Source organism: Phoenix dactylifera, chromosome 9 (assembly GCF_009389715.1).
Source record: "Phoenix dactylifera cultivar Barhee BC4 chromosome 9, palm_55x_up_171113_PBpolish2nd_filt_p, whole genome shotgun sequence".
NCBI lineage: Eukaryota > Viridiplantae > Streptophyta > Magnoliopsida > Arecales > Arecaceae > Phoenix > Phoenix dactylifera.
In genome coordinates this window covers 1,175,558-1,191,392 of record NC_052400.1, presented here as the reverse complement: position 1 = coordinate 1,191,392, position 15,835 = coordinate 1,175,558, and the positions used below count along the sequence as shown (strand labels likewise).

At 42.3% G+C, this 15,835-nt stretch overlaps 2 protein-coding genes and 1 long non-coding RNA gene across 3 annotated transcripts; all 3 read left to right on the top strand.

The window, feature by feature from the left end:
- Positions 1 to 2,001: 2,001 nt before the first annotated feature.
- LOC103719637 (putative germin-like protein 2-1) lies at positions 2,002 to 2,919 on the top strand. Its single transcript, XM_039130616.1, has 2 exons — positions 2,002 to 2,148; positions 2,334 to 2,919. Exons 1-2 carry the CDS (start codon positions 2,037 to 2,039, stop codon positions 2,888 to 2,890), a joined length of 669 nt encoding a protein of 222 aa, XP_038986544.1. The 5' UTR covers positions 2,002 to 2,036; the 3' UTR covers positions 2,891 to 2,919.
- Positions 2,920 to 10,874: 7,955 nt separating this feature from the next.
- LOC120112030 (putative germin-like protein 2-1) lies at positions 10,875 to 11,985 on the top strand. The gene is made up of 2 exons (XM_039130615.1): positions 10,875 to 11,017; positions 11,201 to 11,985. The coding sequence occupies exons 1-2, from the start codon at positions 10,906 to 10,908 to the stop codon at positions 11,755 to 11,757; spliced, it is 669 nt and encodes a 222-aa protein (XP_038986543.1). The 5' UTR covers positions 10,875 to 10,905; the 3' UTR covers positions 11,758 to 11,985.
- Positions 11,986 to 12,612: 627 nt separating this feature from the next.
- LOC120111838 lies at positions 12,613 to 14,773 on the top strand. Its single transcript, XR_005513223.1, has 3 exons — positions 12,613 to 12,882; positions 13,760 to 13,807; positions 14,579 to 14,773. It is a non-coding gene; the product is annotated as an uncharacterized LOC120111838 (long non-coding RNA).
- Positions 14,774 to 15,835: the final 1,062 nt, after the last annotated feature.

Here is a 15,835-nt window from a genome sequence, read left to right as displayed (position 1 = left end):
AATTGTTATTTGATTAAACTTGAATTGTATGCTAATATGGCTTATTTGTGTGTTCCACAAATATAACTACTAGATATGTTAAGCATTATTCATTTGTTAGTCTATTGCTGTGCAAATCTTACTATTTCCTATCATCTTTATGTTTGCTAGATAACGTTCTCTATATTCATACGGGTGTGCATGCATGGAGGATTCTAATTGAGCTGTAAAGCTCACTCCACCTTTTTTCTTTTTCCTTCAGAGTTATAGGATGCCTAATCTCAATCGGGTCGGATGTGGAGTTCGAGCTATGGAGTCGCTAGTTAGTTAGTTTAGTTTCTGATACCCAAGAATATTTGAAAATCTTATAATTGAATAAGTTGGTTATTTGATCATACTGGATTTAATTAGTTAGGTTAATTGGCTATTGACCGTTGATTTAAATTTTTTAGAATTATTTGAAAAATTATTCATCTTAGGCATTGCATTATTTTTAGGGCACTACTTTAGGGTTCATACGGCTGTGTCACATGACTGACACAAATGACGAGTTCGGGGTGTAATAGTTGTCCCTACAGTTTTTGCTACTGTCACTAGTACAACCCCCACAGCTAAGGTTGTCACTACCACGTCATTCCACCAACACCACTATTGTTGTCGACGCCATCATCACCGTCATCTCTGTTGTTGTCATAGCCGTTGCCGCGACTATAAACCTTAATACCTTCACCACCTTTGAGATGCTACCAGTCTCTACCATACCATCACCACCATTATTTGTCTAACCACCATATTGTTAGTGGCCCCACTAGAATTGTCACCACAGCAATATCATAGTATCCTTTTAATTGCCGCCACCACCACTAGCACTGTCTTCTCTAGCACTGTCATCGCCTAGCCACTATCACCATGCAATTTTAAAAGTAATTGACTAGATCAAATATTTTTATATTTTGAAAATTTGAAAATAAAAAAGAAAATTATTTTTTAAAAAATAATAAAAATGAAAGTGATGCTAAATGGCATCCAAAATAATTGTTCCATAATAATCATTTTCTAAAATTTTAGCCAAATGATTAACCATTCTACACTACCAAAATTAATGTAAAAGGCTTTCATAACCATGGAGAGAAGACACGCAACTAAAACCAAATTTTTTTGTAATATTATTCTCCTATTGAATATGAACTAATATCTGGCACATAAATGTTACATGCAATCATGAAAAGGGAGTGATGACTGGTCGGCGCTGCAAGAAAACGCCTAAGCTTTTAGATTTCCATATTATAATAACTGATTCATTTGATGTGCTTAATGGACTAACGCAGTTTATTATAAGGGGAAAAAAAACTATACGGGCCGGGATCTGGAAGTCTCGGCATTGTCTGAACGCATCATGGGGATTTTGCAAAGTGTCGTCATCGTATTCGCTATTTCGATCAACTAGTTAGGTGGTTTCCGCTGCTCCTTTAGAAAATCTATTGTCTTCCTCAATCAGATCGTTACTCGTTTTGAGAAAACGCAGTTGTTTGACATAGTAAACGAACTGGTGATTTCTCGGTGAGATGCGTTTTCAAAAGCACGGTTGGAGAAACGTTTGCCATGGACGGCGTCGATTCCTCTCAGGCAGTCTCCAACAACTCCAAGTATATTGTTGAAAGAAACCGCAACTGATATTAAAAAATTATAATAATAGGGAGTAAGAGAAGCCATAATCTATGTCTGGATGGTTTACTTGACGCTATAATCTCTCCTTTTCCTTTCTCTGGACTACTTCCTAGTTCTCTCGTCACATACGTCATCAGCGATATATACTTCGTCAAAACTTTTACTGGGACAATGACAAACACATGGACAAACATTATAGAACCATGGCATGCACTTTATCTAACATGGTTTACTCTACTTCCTTTTACGAAGTCGCATGACTAAATCAAGCCTTATCAAAGGCCTAGTCCCACGCTAGTTCTATATATATATCAACTCCTCCCATAACATGCACCTTGCTCCAAATCCCTTGGCCATTCTTCTGCTAGCTAGAAATTAAGAGATAATAGATGGCTGCCCATTTCCTCTTCCTTGCTCTCCTTGCTCTGGCTTCATCTCATGCCATTGCTTCTGATCCTAGTCAACTCCAGGACTTCTGTGTTGCTGATCTTAAATCAAATGGTACTCCTATTCACAACATCTACCTTATAATTAGTTATTAGTTGCTAAATATGTAATTAGCATGCATGGTCTGTAATTTTCCTGAAGTTACCAGCTGTCCAACCAACTTCAAAGATACTAATGATGAGTTTCTATCATATATATGTTGTTATATATACTTACCTTTCTTGCAATTGTTCATGCAGTGCTTGTAAATGGGTTCGTCTGCAAGGACCCGAAGCTTGCCGAAGCTGAAGATTTCTTCTTCTATGGCCTCGACAAGCCCCGTGACACAGGAAACAAACTTGGGTCAAATGTGACTCAAGTCAACGTGAACCAAATTCCAGGGCTCAACACGCTTGGCATCTCGCTGGCTCGCCTGGACTTCGCACCCTATGGAGTCAACCCTCCTCACATCCACCCAAGGGGAACCGAGATTCTTACGGTGCTGGAAGGCATGCTCCATGTCGGCTTCGTCACATCTAATAATCCCAACAACCAGCTCTTCACTAAGGTCCTCAACAAGGGCGATGTGTTCGTATTTCCTCAAGGCCTCATCCATTTCCAATTCAACTATGGGAAGACAAATGCTGTTGCTATTGCTGGTCTCAGCAGCCAGAACCCTGGCGTGATCACCATAGCCAATGCAGTCTTTGGAGCGAAGCCACCAATCTCTGATTATGTTCTTGCCAAGGCCTTTCAACTGGACAAGAAGACTGTGGACTGGCTCCAGGCCCAATTCTGGATGGACAACAACAACTAGAAAACTGCATACAGGCTTCTTGATGGAAAATTTGGACGCAATTATTTGTACTGTTCTATTTGAATAAGCAAACAATACCTATCGATTTGCATAAGCAATAATATATATTGTTGATGAACGACTCCTCGTTTTAGTTATTTCATTGACTTCAAAAAATTTAAACACTTTTCCTAGCCTCAGTTTATACCTGGCCGGGCTTATAATTTTTACACATGCAAGAGCAACATAAATGAAATTTTCAAGCTGCACACGAGCTAGGCAAGTGAAAAATGGATGCATATCCTATGTAACTTGTCGTCCCCGCGAGACCCTTGAATACATGAGCCCAGCAAAAGGCAAGAATAAATTTTCTATTTAATAACCCGCACAACAAGAAATTTTTTATTTAATATCCAACACAAATGTAATTCGGGCAATCACCTAACTTGTAGGCCTCTTAATCGTCAGCCATCGAAGGACCCACCATTGATAACTCTTAACATATTTTTTTCGCTCAATCGAACATCTATTTCATGATTGGATGAATTGAGCCACACCATTCTAAATAATTTAGGCCGCCGAGCGCTACCCACCTAGCCAGCTTTGTCCTTCTTCCACTTATTTTCCACATCTTTCATTGTTCTGTGATGGTCGGCTTGGATTTTGTGTAGAGATACTAGTTTTTAGATCGAGACAAAATTCTAATTTTTTTGTTATTATTTTGAAACAGCATTCTATTTCCTCTAAAAATTGAAAAAAAATCTGCTAAGAAAATATAAGATACGGGGCTGAAAGCCGACTTCAGCCCCATGCCTCTTTTGGAAATAGCCGAAACAGAGGAACGCGATTGCAATCCTCTCCGGCTCCTCCGGGGGCAATTGGAAAATTGCACCGCGAGCATTCCGCGACAGCCCCCCTAGCCTTTTCGCGGCCAATCCGCAGCCGCGGATTTCGCTTAACCGCCGCGATTTTCATGGTGGTGAGCCATCCGAATCACACCATAAAAGGGCTCCTCCTCCTCGGAAATCAACTCATCTCCGAGCACCTCCTCTCCTCCCCCCTCTCTTCCCTGCTTCTCCTTCTTCTCCGTTGACCGCGTGCGCCACTCCAATCGAGTTCAGCCACCCCGGGAGCCAAGCTCCTTTGATTTTCTTATTCCCGTGTTTTGAGATCAAGTTTGGCCGTCGGAAAACCCCCACCACCGTCGCCGCTTCTAGCTGCCGGACTGAGCCATCCGCGACCGAGATCCACCGCCTCCGTCGACTCGCCGGTAAGCCCTTCATTTTTTTGTTCTTCGTCCCGTTGAGTTCTTCCTTTTGGCCCCAAACCGAGATCATTCTCAGATTCCTTTTTCACGGCCGAGCCGCAGCGGCACTCTGCCGCTGGCCACGACCACTCTGTCAATGGCTACACCACACCCCTATGAGCCATTAGCCGGGCCACCGCCGGGCCATCGGCCTCTTTCTTCTTCTTGGCTTTCTCCTATCCGTGGGGATTTGGGGAAGAAGAAGGCCCATCGTGGGCCGAACTAGGCCAAGCTTGTGCCCTATTCACTGTGGGCCTAACTTGGGCCTAGTTGTGTTGGGCCCAGATGAGCTTTACGCATTGTGGGCCCAACTTGGGCCCAGTTCAGCCATGCTGGGTCCAAGCGAGCCGTACCTTTGTGGGTCCAATTCAACCTCATTGGCTCTATTTGGGTCATACCCTTGTGAGCCCAACTTGGGCCCAATTCAAACCCGAAACCCGCACTCCGAAACCTAGAACCCAAATTCGTTTGGCCAATAAAATGAAATTTTGCAGTTAAGCCCTTGACAGTATATTATTTCACAAAAAAGCCTTCTGCAATTTATATTTGGTCCCTATAGAAAAGATTTATTACCTAAAGGTCCTCAAATATATTTATTTAGTCCCTTCACTTAAGTTTTATTATAGAACAGTACCTTGTAATTAAGTATTAGTCCCTACAATGAATTTTATTGCATAAATGATCCATTTATGTGAGGACCCGTGCGGGCGTGTGTTTAGTCCCACATCGGTTATTCGCTGGGTAGATCTTGGGTATTTATACAGGATCAAGGAACCCAAATAGTACCTTCCGGCTAGCCATTTTGGGCGAGGTCCTAGGTTGTTACAAATGGTATCAGAACGGACCCGGCCCATAATCTATGTGAACTAGGGGACACTGCAGCACGGATCTATTGGGGCTAACCATGAGCCGATCGTGGTGTTTGTGATGAGATTTGAATGGATTTGAACCCTTAGCCTGACGAGGACGTCAGGGCTTGAACGGTGGGAGTATGTGTGGACCCGTGCGGGCGTGTGCTTAGTCCCACATCGGTTATTCGCTGGATAAATCTTGGGTATCTATACAGGATCAAGGAACCCAAATAGTACCTTCCGGCTAGCCATTTTGGGTGAGGTCCTGGATTGTTACAATTTAGAAGCCAACTTTGGGGGGGGCGGGTCCTATTAGGTCGTATCCAATGTGGGCCCTATCGGGCCATGCCCATTATTGGCCAACTCTGGGCCCTATTAGGCTGTGTCCAATAGTATTATTTTTGGTTTTGCTTAGCTCTAAAATTAACACAGAGATTAATTAAATCTAAACAGGTGAATCTGATCCGCTTATTTGAAGTAGGAGTTAAGCGAGAAGAGGTAAGTAACTTAATACTTCAAGTATGATTTCTAAATTATTTGATAAATTGATTAAATTTTGACATATATTTTGTACTCAGAAAATGGGTCAGGCATGTTAAATTTTATTTGAAAATCATGTTATATGCTCTAAAATCCGTAAAATATGACTGGACAATTTATGAAATCAATTTTTATATATATGCATTCTCAGCATGGCTATGATCTGTTCTGTTCTATTCTAGCCCTGCCAATGGGAATTATACGTTGCACCTGTCAACTTATAATCTGTGAGGAACCGGTTTCGACACCGCGCCACCGGTGATTAGAATAGTGGTCTTTGGACACCGTTGCCACCGGTGACCAACAATAATGGTTTTCGGCACTTTGTGCAACCCATGCCACTCGGTTACGTAGCCATAGCCTAATATGTTGGGATTATAATATCAGAGTTTTTGTAAAAATGATAATAAATTTTGAAAAGAGAAAAACGACATTACTTGTGATTTATTTTCAATCATTGTTTTGTATTTGATCTAATATGCTTTGACCCTACTTTAGAGTATTTTGTTGCTTACTGGGCTAGTGGCTAGTGTAGCTCATTATCTTGTTTTCTCTGTTTGTCAGATCCAGAGGCTTGATCGTACGTGATTGGAGAGTGTGTTAAGTTTTTCGATGATTTCTTCAGTTATTGGCATTTTAATTAGATTAGCTTGGACATTTGAATGATGTTAGCAAATGTTATTTTAAAATTTTGTAAGACTGCTTTAGAACAACTTAAATATTTATGTCATCTTTAAGCATCTGTGATTAATGCATAAATAAGTTTTAAGCATCTGTATTTGCTTTGATATGATCTGTTGCCTTGCATGTCTGTGAGATCCGCCGTGCGGGCGTGCGGCGTCTGCCGCGCTCCAGGCTTGGGGCGTGACAGAAAATCTCGAACTTGAAGTTCTTAGTCAAAAGCTCTATTTGAGATGCATCAAAAATGTGTTTTTCAAAAGCTTACCTATGAGACAATTTTTTTTAAAACTAATTTAACATCCTTTTACTATCATAATAATTTAAGTTTTTATTTTTTATTTCTATAATTATGCAATTAAGGATCTCAAGTTTCAATCTTATGATATTCTCTATTACTTGGTAATCCCCTATAAAAAAAATAATTATGACCAAGGTTTCAATAATGTCATATCCCATTACAACTATCCCTCTTTAAAAGACCATCATAATGGTTCTAAAAATCATAAAATAATTTGAGTTGTATTAATGAGAAACCAAATAATATTTTGCCATTATAATAGAAAATAGGAATCAAAAATTAAACTTTTATGTTATGTTATCGTACAATACAAAATACTAATTTTTTAAAGGGAACCAGTAATCTCTTGATACTCTCTACCACTGAGCCGAGGACCCATTTGCAATATTAATGTCTCAAAATTTTGTAATGTATCACCAAGCAGTAAACTTTTAAGGGCTAATTATAATCATCTAGGACAATTATGTGGCCACAAGACAACCCCTTTTTTTTTGCAGACCAATGGTGGATTGGATGCCTCATGAGTCTCACACATTTTGCCAAGTTGTTGTTTTCTTCAATAGATAAGTCTCCTTGACTTTGCAGGGTTGATTTCAATTTACAACAAAGGACCTTTGATCTCAGATATCACAGTTTTTCAACCTGACAGCTAGGGTAGTTATTGAGAGAGGTTTGCCAAGTAAGGGCTTATTTGGCGTTGTATTTATATTTAATTTATTTTTATTTTGAAAACAAAATTAGAGAAACTAAGGCAAAATTAATGTTTAAAAAATATTTTTATTATTTTAAAAAAATAATAGTAAAAATTTTTTATTTTTATTATTTTTTAAAATAATACTCATGTCTATTCCCACCATTACAATGCCATAACCACCATCGCCTTTACCACTGCTATCACCATTATCTCCACCATCGCCATTATTATGGATATTGTTATTGTCTCCACTATCATCACTACTGCTAGTACTACAATTACTACAAATGTTGTTATATCATTACTACCACAATTGCTACCACCACCACGTCATTCCACCATCACCACCATCATTGCTATCGTTGTCATCTCCACCATCTTTGTATTGTCGTAGCTCTCACCACCGCAACTACCAATCTCAACACCTTCACTACATCCCCGACGACCCCTCCGTGTCACCTCTGAACCCCCTCGACCGTATCTGGCTGCCATCACTGACTCCAGAATCCGTGTGGCTCTAATAGAAACCGAACCGCGTGCTGAGCAATGAACGCCTCATGCCTCTCCAAGAGGGACTTCACCCCTAGACCGCCCTCACTGGTGGGAAGGCAGATGTGAGATACGGGCTGAAGTCGGCAGCCCCAGCCGACTTCAGCCGCGTCTTCTTTTGGAAAGAGCCAGAACAGAGGATCGCGATGGCGATCCTCTCCGGCTCCTCCAGGGACAAACGAGGCAAGGGCGCCGCGGGGATCCCGCGGCACCCCCCCTTCGATCAATCCGCGGCCAATCCTGGCCGCGTATTTCGCTCGGGCCGCCACGACTCACACGGCGGAGAGCCGATACAAGGGGGTGATAAAAACCCTCCAAGCCTTTCTCCCTAGGGCACCTCCGAGCTCCTCCTCCTCTTCCCTCCTTCCCTCCTCCTCCTCTCCTTGGTGACCGGCGTCCTCTTCCCGACTGAGCACCGTCCGGATTCCCCTCGCAGCCATCCCCTGTTCCGAGATTCATCCTTTCAGTTTCGAGCGCCGCCGCCGCCGCTTGACCGCCGGATCGAATAGCCATAGCCGAAATCTTCCTCCCGCCGCCTCCGTCGACCGCCGGTAAGCCTTCTCTTACCCTTTATTCCATGCCAAATAGCTTGAAATTCTTCTTTTATTTGGGCCACAATCCCCGTTAGCCGCCGCAGCGGCCGGCTGGCCGTCGACCGAGGGGTGGCCTCCGGCCACCCAGCCAGCCCTCTCCCCTCTCCCCTCTCCCTTCTCCCTTCTTTTGGTATCCATCTCCCCTGTCCATGGGGAGTTTGGGGAAGATGAAGGCCCATCGTGGGCCAAACTGGGCCAACTTGTGCCTGGTTCACTGTGGGCCCAACTTAGGCCCAGTTCAATAGTGTTGGGCCCAGATGGGCCATAATCTTTTGTGGGCCCAATTCGGGCCCAGTTCAGCCTAGTTCGGGCCCTATTTAGGTCGTATCCTTTTGTGGGCCCAGTCCAAATCTGAAACTCAGTCCAAATCCGAAACCTGTTCCGAACCCGAACCCGGGACCCAAAATCCGAAGTCCAGTTTAGACCCGAGCTCGAAACTTTAACTCGAACCCGAAACCCGGAACTCGAAACCCGAAAATGGAGTTTTGCAGTTAAGCCCTTGGCAGTATACTATTTCAAAAAAAAAGGGCCTTCTGTAATTTGTATTTGATCCCTATAGGAAAGATTTATTACATAAAGGTCCCCAACTATATTTATTTAGTCCACTCAAGCTTTATAGAATAGTACCCTGTAATTAAGTATTAGTCCCTGCAATAAATTTTATTGCATAAATGAACCAATTAGAAGCCAACCTTGGGGGCCCTATTTAGCTGGATCTATGCGAGCCCATTGGACCGTGTCCGATATGGGCCCTATCGGGCCATGCCCATTATGGGCCAACTCTGGGCCCTGTTGGGCTATGTCCAATAGTATTATTTTTGGGTTTTGCTTAAATCTAAAATTAACAAAGAATTAATTAAATTTAAACAGGTGAACTTGATCCGCCTATTTGAAGTAGGGATTAAGCGAGAAGAGGTAAGTAACTTAATGCTTCAAAGTACTTTTTTCCTAAATTATTTGGTAAAATAATTATTACTGGATTAAATTTTGAAATATGTTTTGTATTTAGTAAAATGGGTCTGACATGTTAAATTTTATTTGAAAATCATGTTATATGCTCTGAAATCCGTGAAATATGACTGTACAGTTTATGAAATCTATTTTTATATATATGGATTCTCAGCATGGCTATGATCTATTCTGTTCTATTCTGGCCCCGCCAATGGGGATTATACGTTGGACCTGTCGACTTGTAACCTGTGAGGAACCGGTTTCGACACCGCGCCACCGGTGATTAGAATAGTGGTTTCTGGACACCGGCTGCCATCGGTGGATAAATATAGTGGATTTGGCACTTTTGTGCAACACCGGCCGCCATCGGTGAATAAATATAGTGGATTTGGCACCTTGTGCGACCCATGCCACTGGGTTACGTGGCTGTAGCCTATTATGTTGAGATTCTGGTATCAGAGTTTTTGGAAAAATGATAATAAGTTTTGAAAACGGTAAAACAATGTTATTTATGATTTATTCCAGTCATTATCCTATATTTTGGCCTGATATGCTCTGACCCCACTTTAGGGTATTTTGTTGCTTACTGGGCTAGTGTAGCTCATTTTATTTTATCTGTTTTTCAGATCCAGAGGCTTGATCGCATGGGATTGGGGAGTGCGTTAGATTTGCGCTATTATTCCTCCAGTTATTAGCATTTTAGATTAGTCTGAACATTTGAATTATGTTGGCATATGCTATTTTGAAATTTTGTACGATTGCTTTGGACCAACTTAAATAATTATGTCATTTTTGAGCATCTGTATTTGCTCCGATATGTTCCGATGCCTTGCATGCTTGCGCGGCCCGCCGTGCGGGCGTGCGGCATCTGCCGCGCCTCGGGCTCGGGGCTCGGGGCGTCTGCCGTGCCTCGGGCTCGAGGCTCGGGGCTCGGGATCGCTATTTCGATCAACTTGTTAGGTGGCTTCCGCTGCTCCCTTAGAAATCTATTGTCTTCCTCAAATCACATCGTTACTCGTTTTCAGAAAACGCAGTTGTATGACATAGTAAACGAACTGGTGATTTCTCGGTGAGATGCGATCAAAACCACGGTTGGAGAAACGTTTGCCATGGACGGCGTCCATTCCTCTCAGGCAGTCTCCAACAACTCCCAACTCTCCAAGTATATTTGTTGAAAGAAGACCACAACTGATATTAAAAAAGTATAATAACAGGGAGTAAGAGAAATCATGATCTATGTCTGGATGGTTTACTTGAAGCTAGCTATAATCTCTCCTTTTCCTTTCTCTGGACTGCTTCTTCCTAATTGTCTCACCACATACGTCATCAGCGATACATCGTCAAACCTTTACTGGGACAACAACAAACACATGGACAAACATTAGAGAACCATGGCATGCAATTTATCTAACATGGTTTACTCTTCTTCCTTTTACGAAGTCGCATGACTAAATCAAGCCTTATCAAAGGCCTAGTCCCACGCTCCTTCTATATATATATAAACTCCTCCCATAACACCTTGCTCCAAATCCCTTGGCCATTCTTCTGCTAGCTAGAAATTAAGAGAGCATAGATGGCTGCCCATTTCCTCTTCCTTGCTCTCCTTGCTCTGGCTTCATCTCATGCCATTGCTTCTGATCCTAGTCAACTCCAGGACTTCTGTGTTGCTGATCTTGAATCAAATGGTACTCCTATTCACAACATCTACCTTATTATTAGTTATTAGTTGCTAAATATGTAATTAGCATGCACGGTGTGTAATTTTCCTGAAGTTACCAGCTGTCAACCCAACTTCAAAGATACTAATGATGAGTTTTTATCATATGTCGTTATATATACTTACCTCTTCCTTGCAATTGTTCATGCAGTGCTTGTAAATGGGTTCGTCTGCAAGGACCCGAAGCTTGCCAAAGCCGAAGACTTCTTCTTCTCTGGCCTCGACAAGCCCCGCGACACAGGGAACAAACTAGGGTCTAATGTGACTCAAGTCAACGTGAACCAAATTCCTGGGCTCAACACCCTTGGCATCTCGCTGGCTCGCCTGGACTTTGCACCCTATGGAGTCAACCCTCCTCACATCCACCCAAGGGGAACCGAGATCCTTACGGTGTTGGAAGGCACTCTCCATGTCGGCTTCGTTACTTCTAATAACCCCAACAACCAGCTCTTCACTAAGGTCCTCAACAAGGGCGATGTGTTCGTATTTCCTCAAGGCCTCATCCATTTCCAATTCAACTATGGGAAGACAAATGCTGTCGCTATTGCCGCTCTAAGCAGCCAGAACCCTGGCGTGATCACCATAGCCAATGCAGTCTTTGGAGCGAAGCCACCAATCTCTGATTATGTTCTTGCCAAGGCCTTTCAATTGGACAAAAAGACTGTGGACTGGCTCCAGGCCCAATTCTGGATGGACAACAACAACTAGAAAACTGCATACAAGCTTCTTGATGGAAAATTTGGACGCAATTATTTGTACTGTTCTATTTGAATAAGCAAACAATACCAATCAGTTTGCATAAGCAATAATATATATTGTTGATGAAGGACTCCTCGTTTTAGTTATTTCATCAACTTCAAAAACTTTAAACACTTTTCCAAGCCTCAGTTTATACCTGGCTGTAACACATGCAAGAGCAAGAGAAATTAAATTTTGAAGCTGCACACGAGCTGGGCAAGCAAAAAATGGAATTAAATGATCCTGTAGAACTTATCCACCTCCCAAGATGCCCGAATTAAATTTATCCAACAAAAAATACCAAGAAATTTTCTATTTAATAACCATCACAACAAGAAATTTTCTATTTAACATCCAACACAAAAGTATCCGGATTACACAAATCCACCAATAAATTATCAAGAAATTTTCCATTTCCGATGAGCCACGCATGACAACAAAGGGCCGTAGCTCCATGAGTGGCACATATGTCCCGTACGTAGGACTTAGCCTCATGAGACATGACATGCCTAATACCTAAATTATACAAATTCATGTGAACCTACTAATCATGGTTAGATGAATCATATCGTGAAAAAGCTTGGAACTTTATGCAAGTAATTAAGAGCGCATAACAATTACATTGATGCAAGAAGCTAGGACCACTGTGTCGCCATTGAACTAACTATAATAAGGTCATGAGATCTATTTGCAAGGTACTTTGGATTCACTGTTAACTCTTAATCCGTGCGCACATGAGCCCTCCTCAAGTTGTAAAGAACTACCTGCCCCAAACCCGTCATTTGGGCTTTGCACAGGGTACAGCCACGTATTACCCTAGGAAGTGTGAGGCCCAAGCCGAAGGAGAGGCCGGAATCCTCGGCTGCATCTTCTCGAGCGTAACAGGGGCGAGATCCGCGGCGGCCATTTGAATGGCCGATGAACCCGCACAACCGCCGCTGAAATCGCGGCGGTAATTTGAAAATTTTCTCTCTAAAATCCCCCATTGAACCGCATCTGAGAGCCTCTAACCCCTTTTCCCTCCTCCGCTGCTAGGGTTTGGAGCTCGCACCAGTGCCGCCGGAGAGAGGAGCCGCAGCTTCTCTTCATAGCAAGGTAAGCCTTAACCCTATATCCTTCCTACCTTATGATAATGAAATAAAAGAAGAGAAGAAGAGGAGAAAAAGGCGTATCTGTGGTTGTTAGCTTGCCGGCTCTCGGTCGCAGGTATCGTCTGGCTTCGGCCGCAACCACCGCCAGTCGTCGGAGGGGGCTGCAGTCGGGTCGAAGTCCTTCCCTTTCTCCCTTCTGGTGGGACAAAGGGGGCGACTCTCGTCTCTTTCCTGGGTGAACAGAGGAAGAAAGAAAGAAAGAAAGAAAGAAAGAAAAAGGGGAGGGGACTCACCGTGGACTCACTGCGGCGCCGGAGGCCGAGGAACGTCGGCCGCAGGCGCGGCCTGCGACTACGGGCGCCGGAGGCCGGGGAACGCCGGCCGCAGGCGCGGCCTGCGACTGCGGGCGCCGGAGGCCGGGGAACGCCGGCCACGGCCGCAGCCGCGGACCGCAGGTGCGGCCACGGCCGCAACCGTGGGTGCCGCAGGCACTGCGGGTGCCGCTAGCCGGCCGAGGGGGCGTCGCCGGCTGCTGCTTGGCCCTCTCGAGCCCGATCTTCCCTTGCGGGAGAAGAAAGAGGGAAGGAGAAAAAAAGAAGAAGAAGAAGAAGAAGAAGAAGAAGAAGAAGAAGAAGAGGCGGGGAAGCTTCGAGAATGAAGAAGAGGGGAGGTTTCGGGAGAAGAGAAGAAAAAAAAAAAAAAAAAAAAAAAAAGAAAAAAAAAAAGAGAGAAAAAAAAAATAATAATAATAAATAATAATAATAAATATATAATTAAATAAATAGAGAATTAAGGTAATAGATGTATTTAAATAAAATGAAATAACAATAAATAAATAAATTAAATAGAAAATGATAATCTGTCCTCAATGATGATGATAGGTACAGTGAAGTTGTCATCTGGTTCTAGAGATTCGTGAGCGAATCAAGGTAAGTAACCTTGGCACTGATCTTAAAGTTTTTAAATTACTATTTATTCATCATTATGAAAATGCATTGCTTTACGATATATTTTTCTCAAAATTAGGATCAAGTATATGATTGCATGTGATACATGAATTTGATTAAAGAGTATCCTTCATGAATATTTGATGATGTATGAGTTATGAAATTATGATTATGTTAGACTGCATGAAAAATGATATTTGAAGCATGATTATGCATTTTAAATTATATAATGCCATTTATCATTTTCAAACCTATTTATGATGATTATGATTTATGAAAGAAAAAGAATATGATTTATGAACTCTCAGATAGCTATGACCACCTCTAGAAATAGAGGCCAGTCGACACCCTGGAGCTAGCATCCAACGAATATGGCCCTCTGCCAACGGGTTAAAGTTGGTAACGAATAAGAATAAGTTATAAAACTTGTCGACTACGAATACGAACCCTGTCACGGGATTATAGTGACCATAGCAGCACATCCGTCTGAGAGTAAGATTTATAAAGTATGGATGAATGGCAGCATTTTATAAGACTTGCATTATCATGTTTATGAACTTGCATGGTTGAAGCATATTTTGCTTTATAACCTGTTTTGAATAATTTATCTATGAAATGCTTTATTTTCTGTTAAGTTCTTTAAATGATGCATTGGCATGAGAAAAATTATGCTTAATCTAATGAGATAGTACATGGTTACTTACTGAGTAGCAAGCTCATACCCTTCCTGTTGTTTTCTTTTATTTATTTCAGATAATTAAGGCGATTAGGAGCAGGAAAGAGTGAATGAAAATTGGAGTTGAAGCATAGTTACAGGGACTCTTAGTATCTATGTTAATAAGTTTGAGTTGTAATATTGCAAACTCAAGTATTTGATTTAGATGCTCGGTATTTGCTTCTTTATGATTAGTCAATAAATTTGATCGGATTTGGTTTTATTTCATGAAATAAAATTGTTATCATGGGCTGCGTGTTATTGTGGGCAGCAACCTACAATAGCACGGCCATGTCATGAGCCGGATCTGGGGTGCAAAAAAAAAAAAAAAAAAAAAAAAAAAAAAAAATCATGTCCGGATCTGGGGCGTGACATTTAGTGGTATCAGAGCAGACCTGGCCCATAACCTATGTGGACTAGGGGACACTGCAGCATGGATCCATTGGGGTTGACCACGGACCGATCGTGGTGTTTGTGATTAGATTTGAATGGATTTGAACCCTTAGCCTAACGAGAACGTCAGGGCTTGAACGGGAGGAGTATGTGAGGATCCGTGCGGGCGTGTGTTTAGTCCCACATCGGTTATTCGCTGGGTAGATCTTGGGTACTTATACAGGATCAAGGAATCCAAACAATAACTTCTGGCTAGCCATTTTGGGTGAGATCCTGGGTTGTTACAAATGGTATCACCCACACTGCATCATTTTTCTTAACTGTCTTGGGAAGCCCAATAACGAAGTCCATGGTGATGTGTTCCCATTTCCATTCTGGTATCTCCAATGGCTCCAACAATCCGGCAGGTCTTTGGTGTTCAGCTTTCACTTGTTGACATACCAAGCACCGAGATACAAACTCGGCTATCTCTCTTTTCATACCGTTCCACCAAAAATGTTCCCTTAAATCTCTATACATCTTAGTGCTACCAGGATGAATAGAGAAAATGGATTGGTGAGCTTTGTATCTGATCGAGACCCACGATTTGTATCTAGATTCTGGAGAAGTTTTCAAGATGCTATGGGTACTGAATTAAGGCTCAGCACTGCTTACCACCCTCAGACCGATGGTCAGTCAGAAAGGACGATCCAGACCTTAGAGGATATGTTGAGAACATGTACAGTTGATCTTGGAGGTTGCTGGGATAATCATATAGCCTTGGTGGAGTTTGCTTATAATAATAGTTACCATTCTAGCATCAAGATGGCACCATATGAAGCTCTTTACGGGAGGAAGTGCAGGTCTCCTCTGCATTGGGATGATGTTGGAGAAAAGAAGTTATTGGGTCCAGAATTAGTGCA

Bases quoted from the DNA above. Each gene is read 5' to 3' on its own strand.
- LOC103719637 (XM_039130616.1), top strand. From the start codon at position 2,037: ATGGCTGCCCATTTCCTCTTCCTTGCTCTCCTTGCTCTGGCTTCATCT. The intron at 2,149-2,333 runs GTACTCCTATTC...TTGTTCATGCAG, and splicing joins TGCTGATCTTAAATCAAATG to TGCTTGTAAATGGGTTCGTC.
- LOC120112030 (XM_039130615.1), top strand. From the start codon at position 10,906: ATGGCTGCCCATTTCCTCTTCCTTGCTCTCCTTGCTCTGGCTTCATCT. The intron at 11,018-11,200 runs GTACTCCTATTC...TTGTTCATGCAG, and splicing joins TGCTGATCTTGAATCAAATG to TGCTTGTAAATGGGTTCGTC.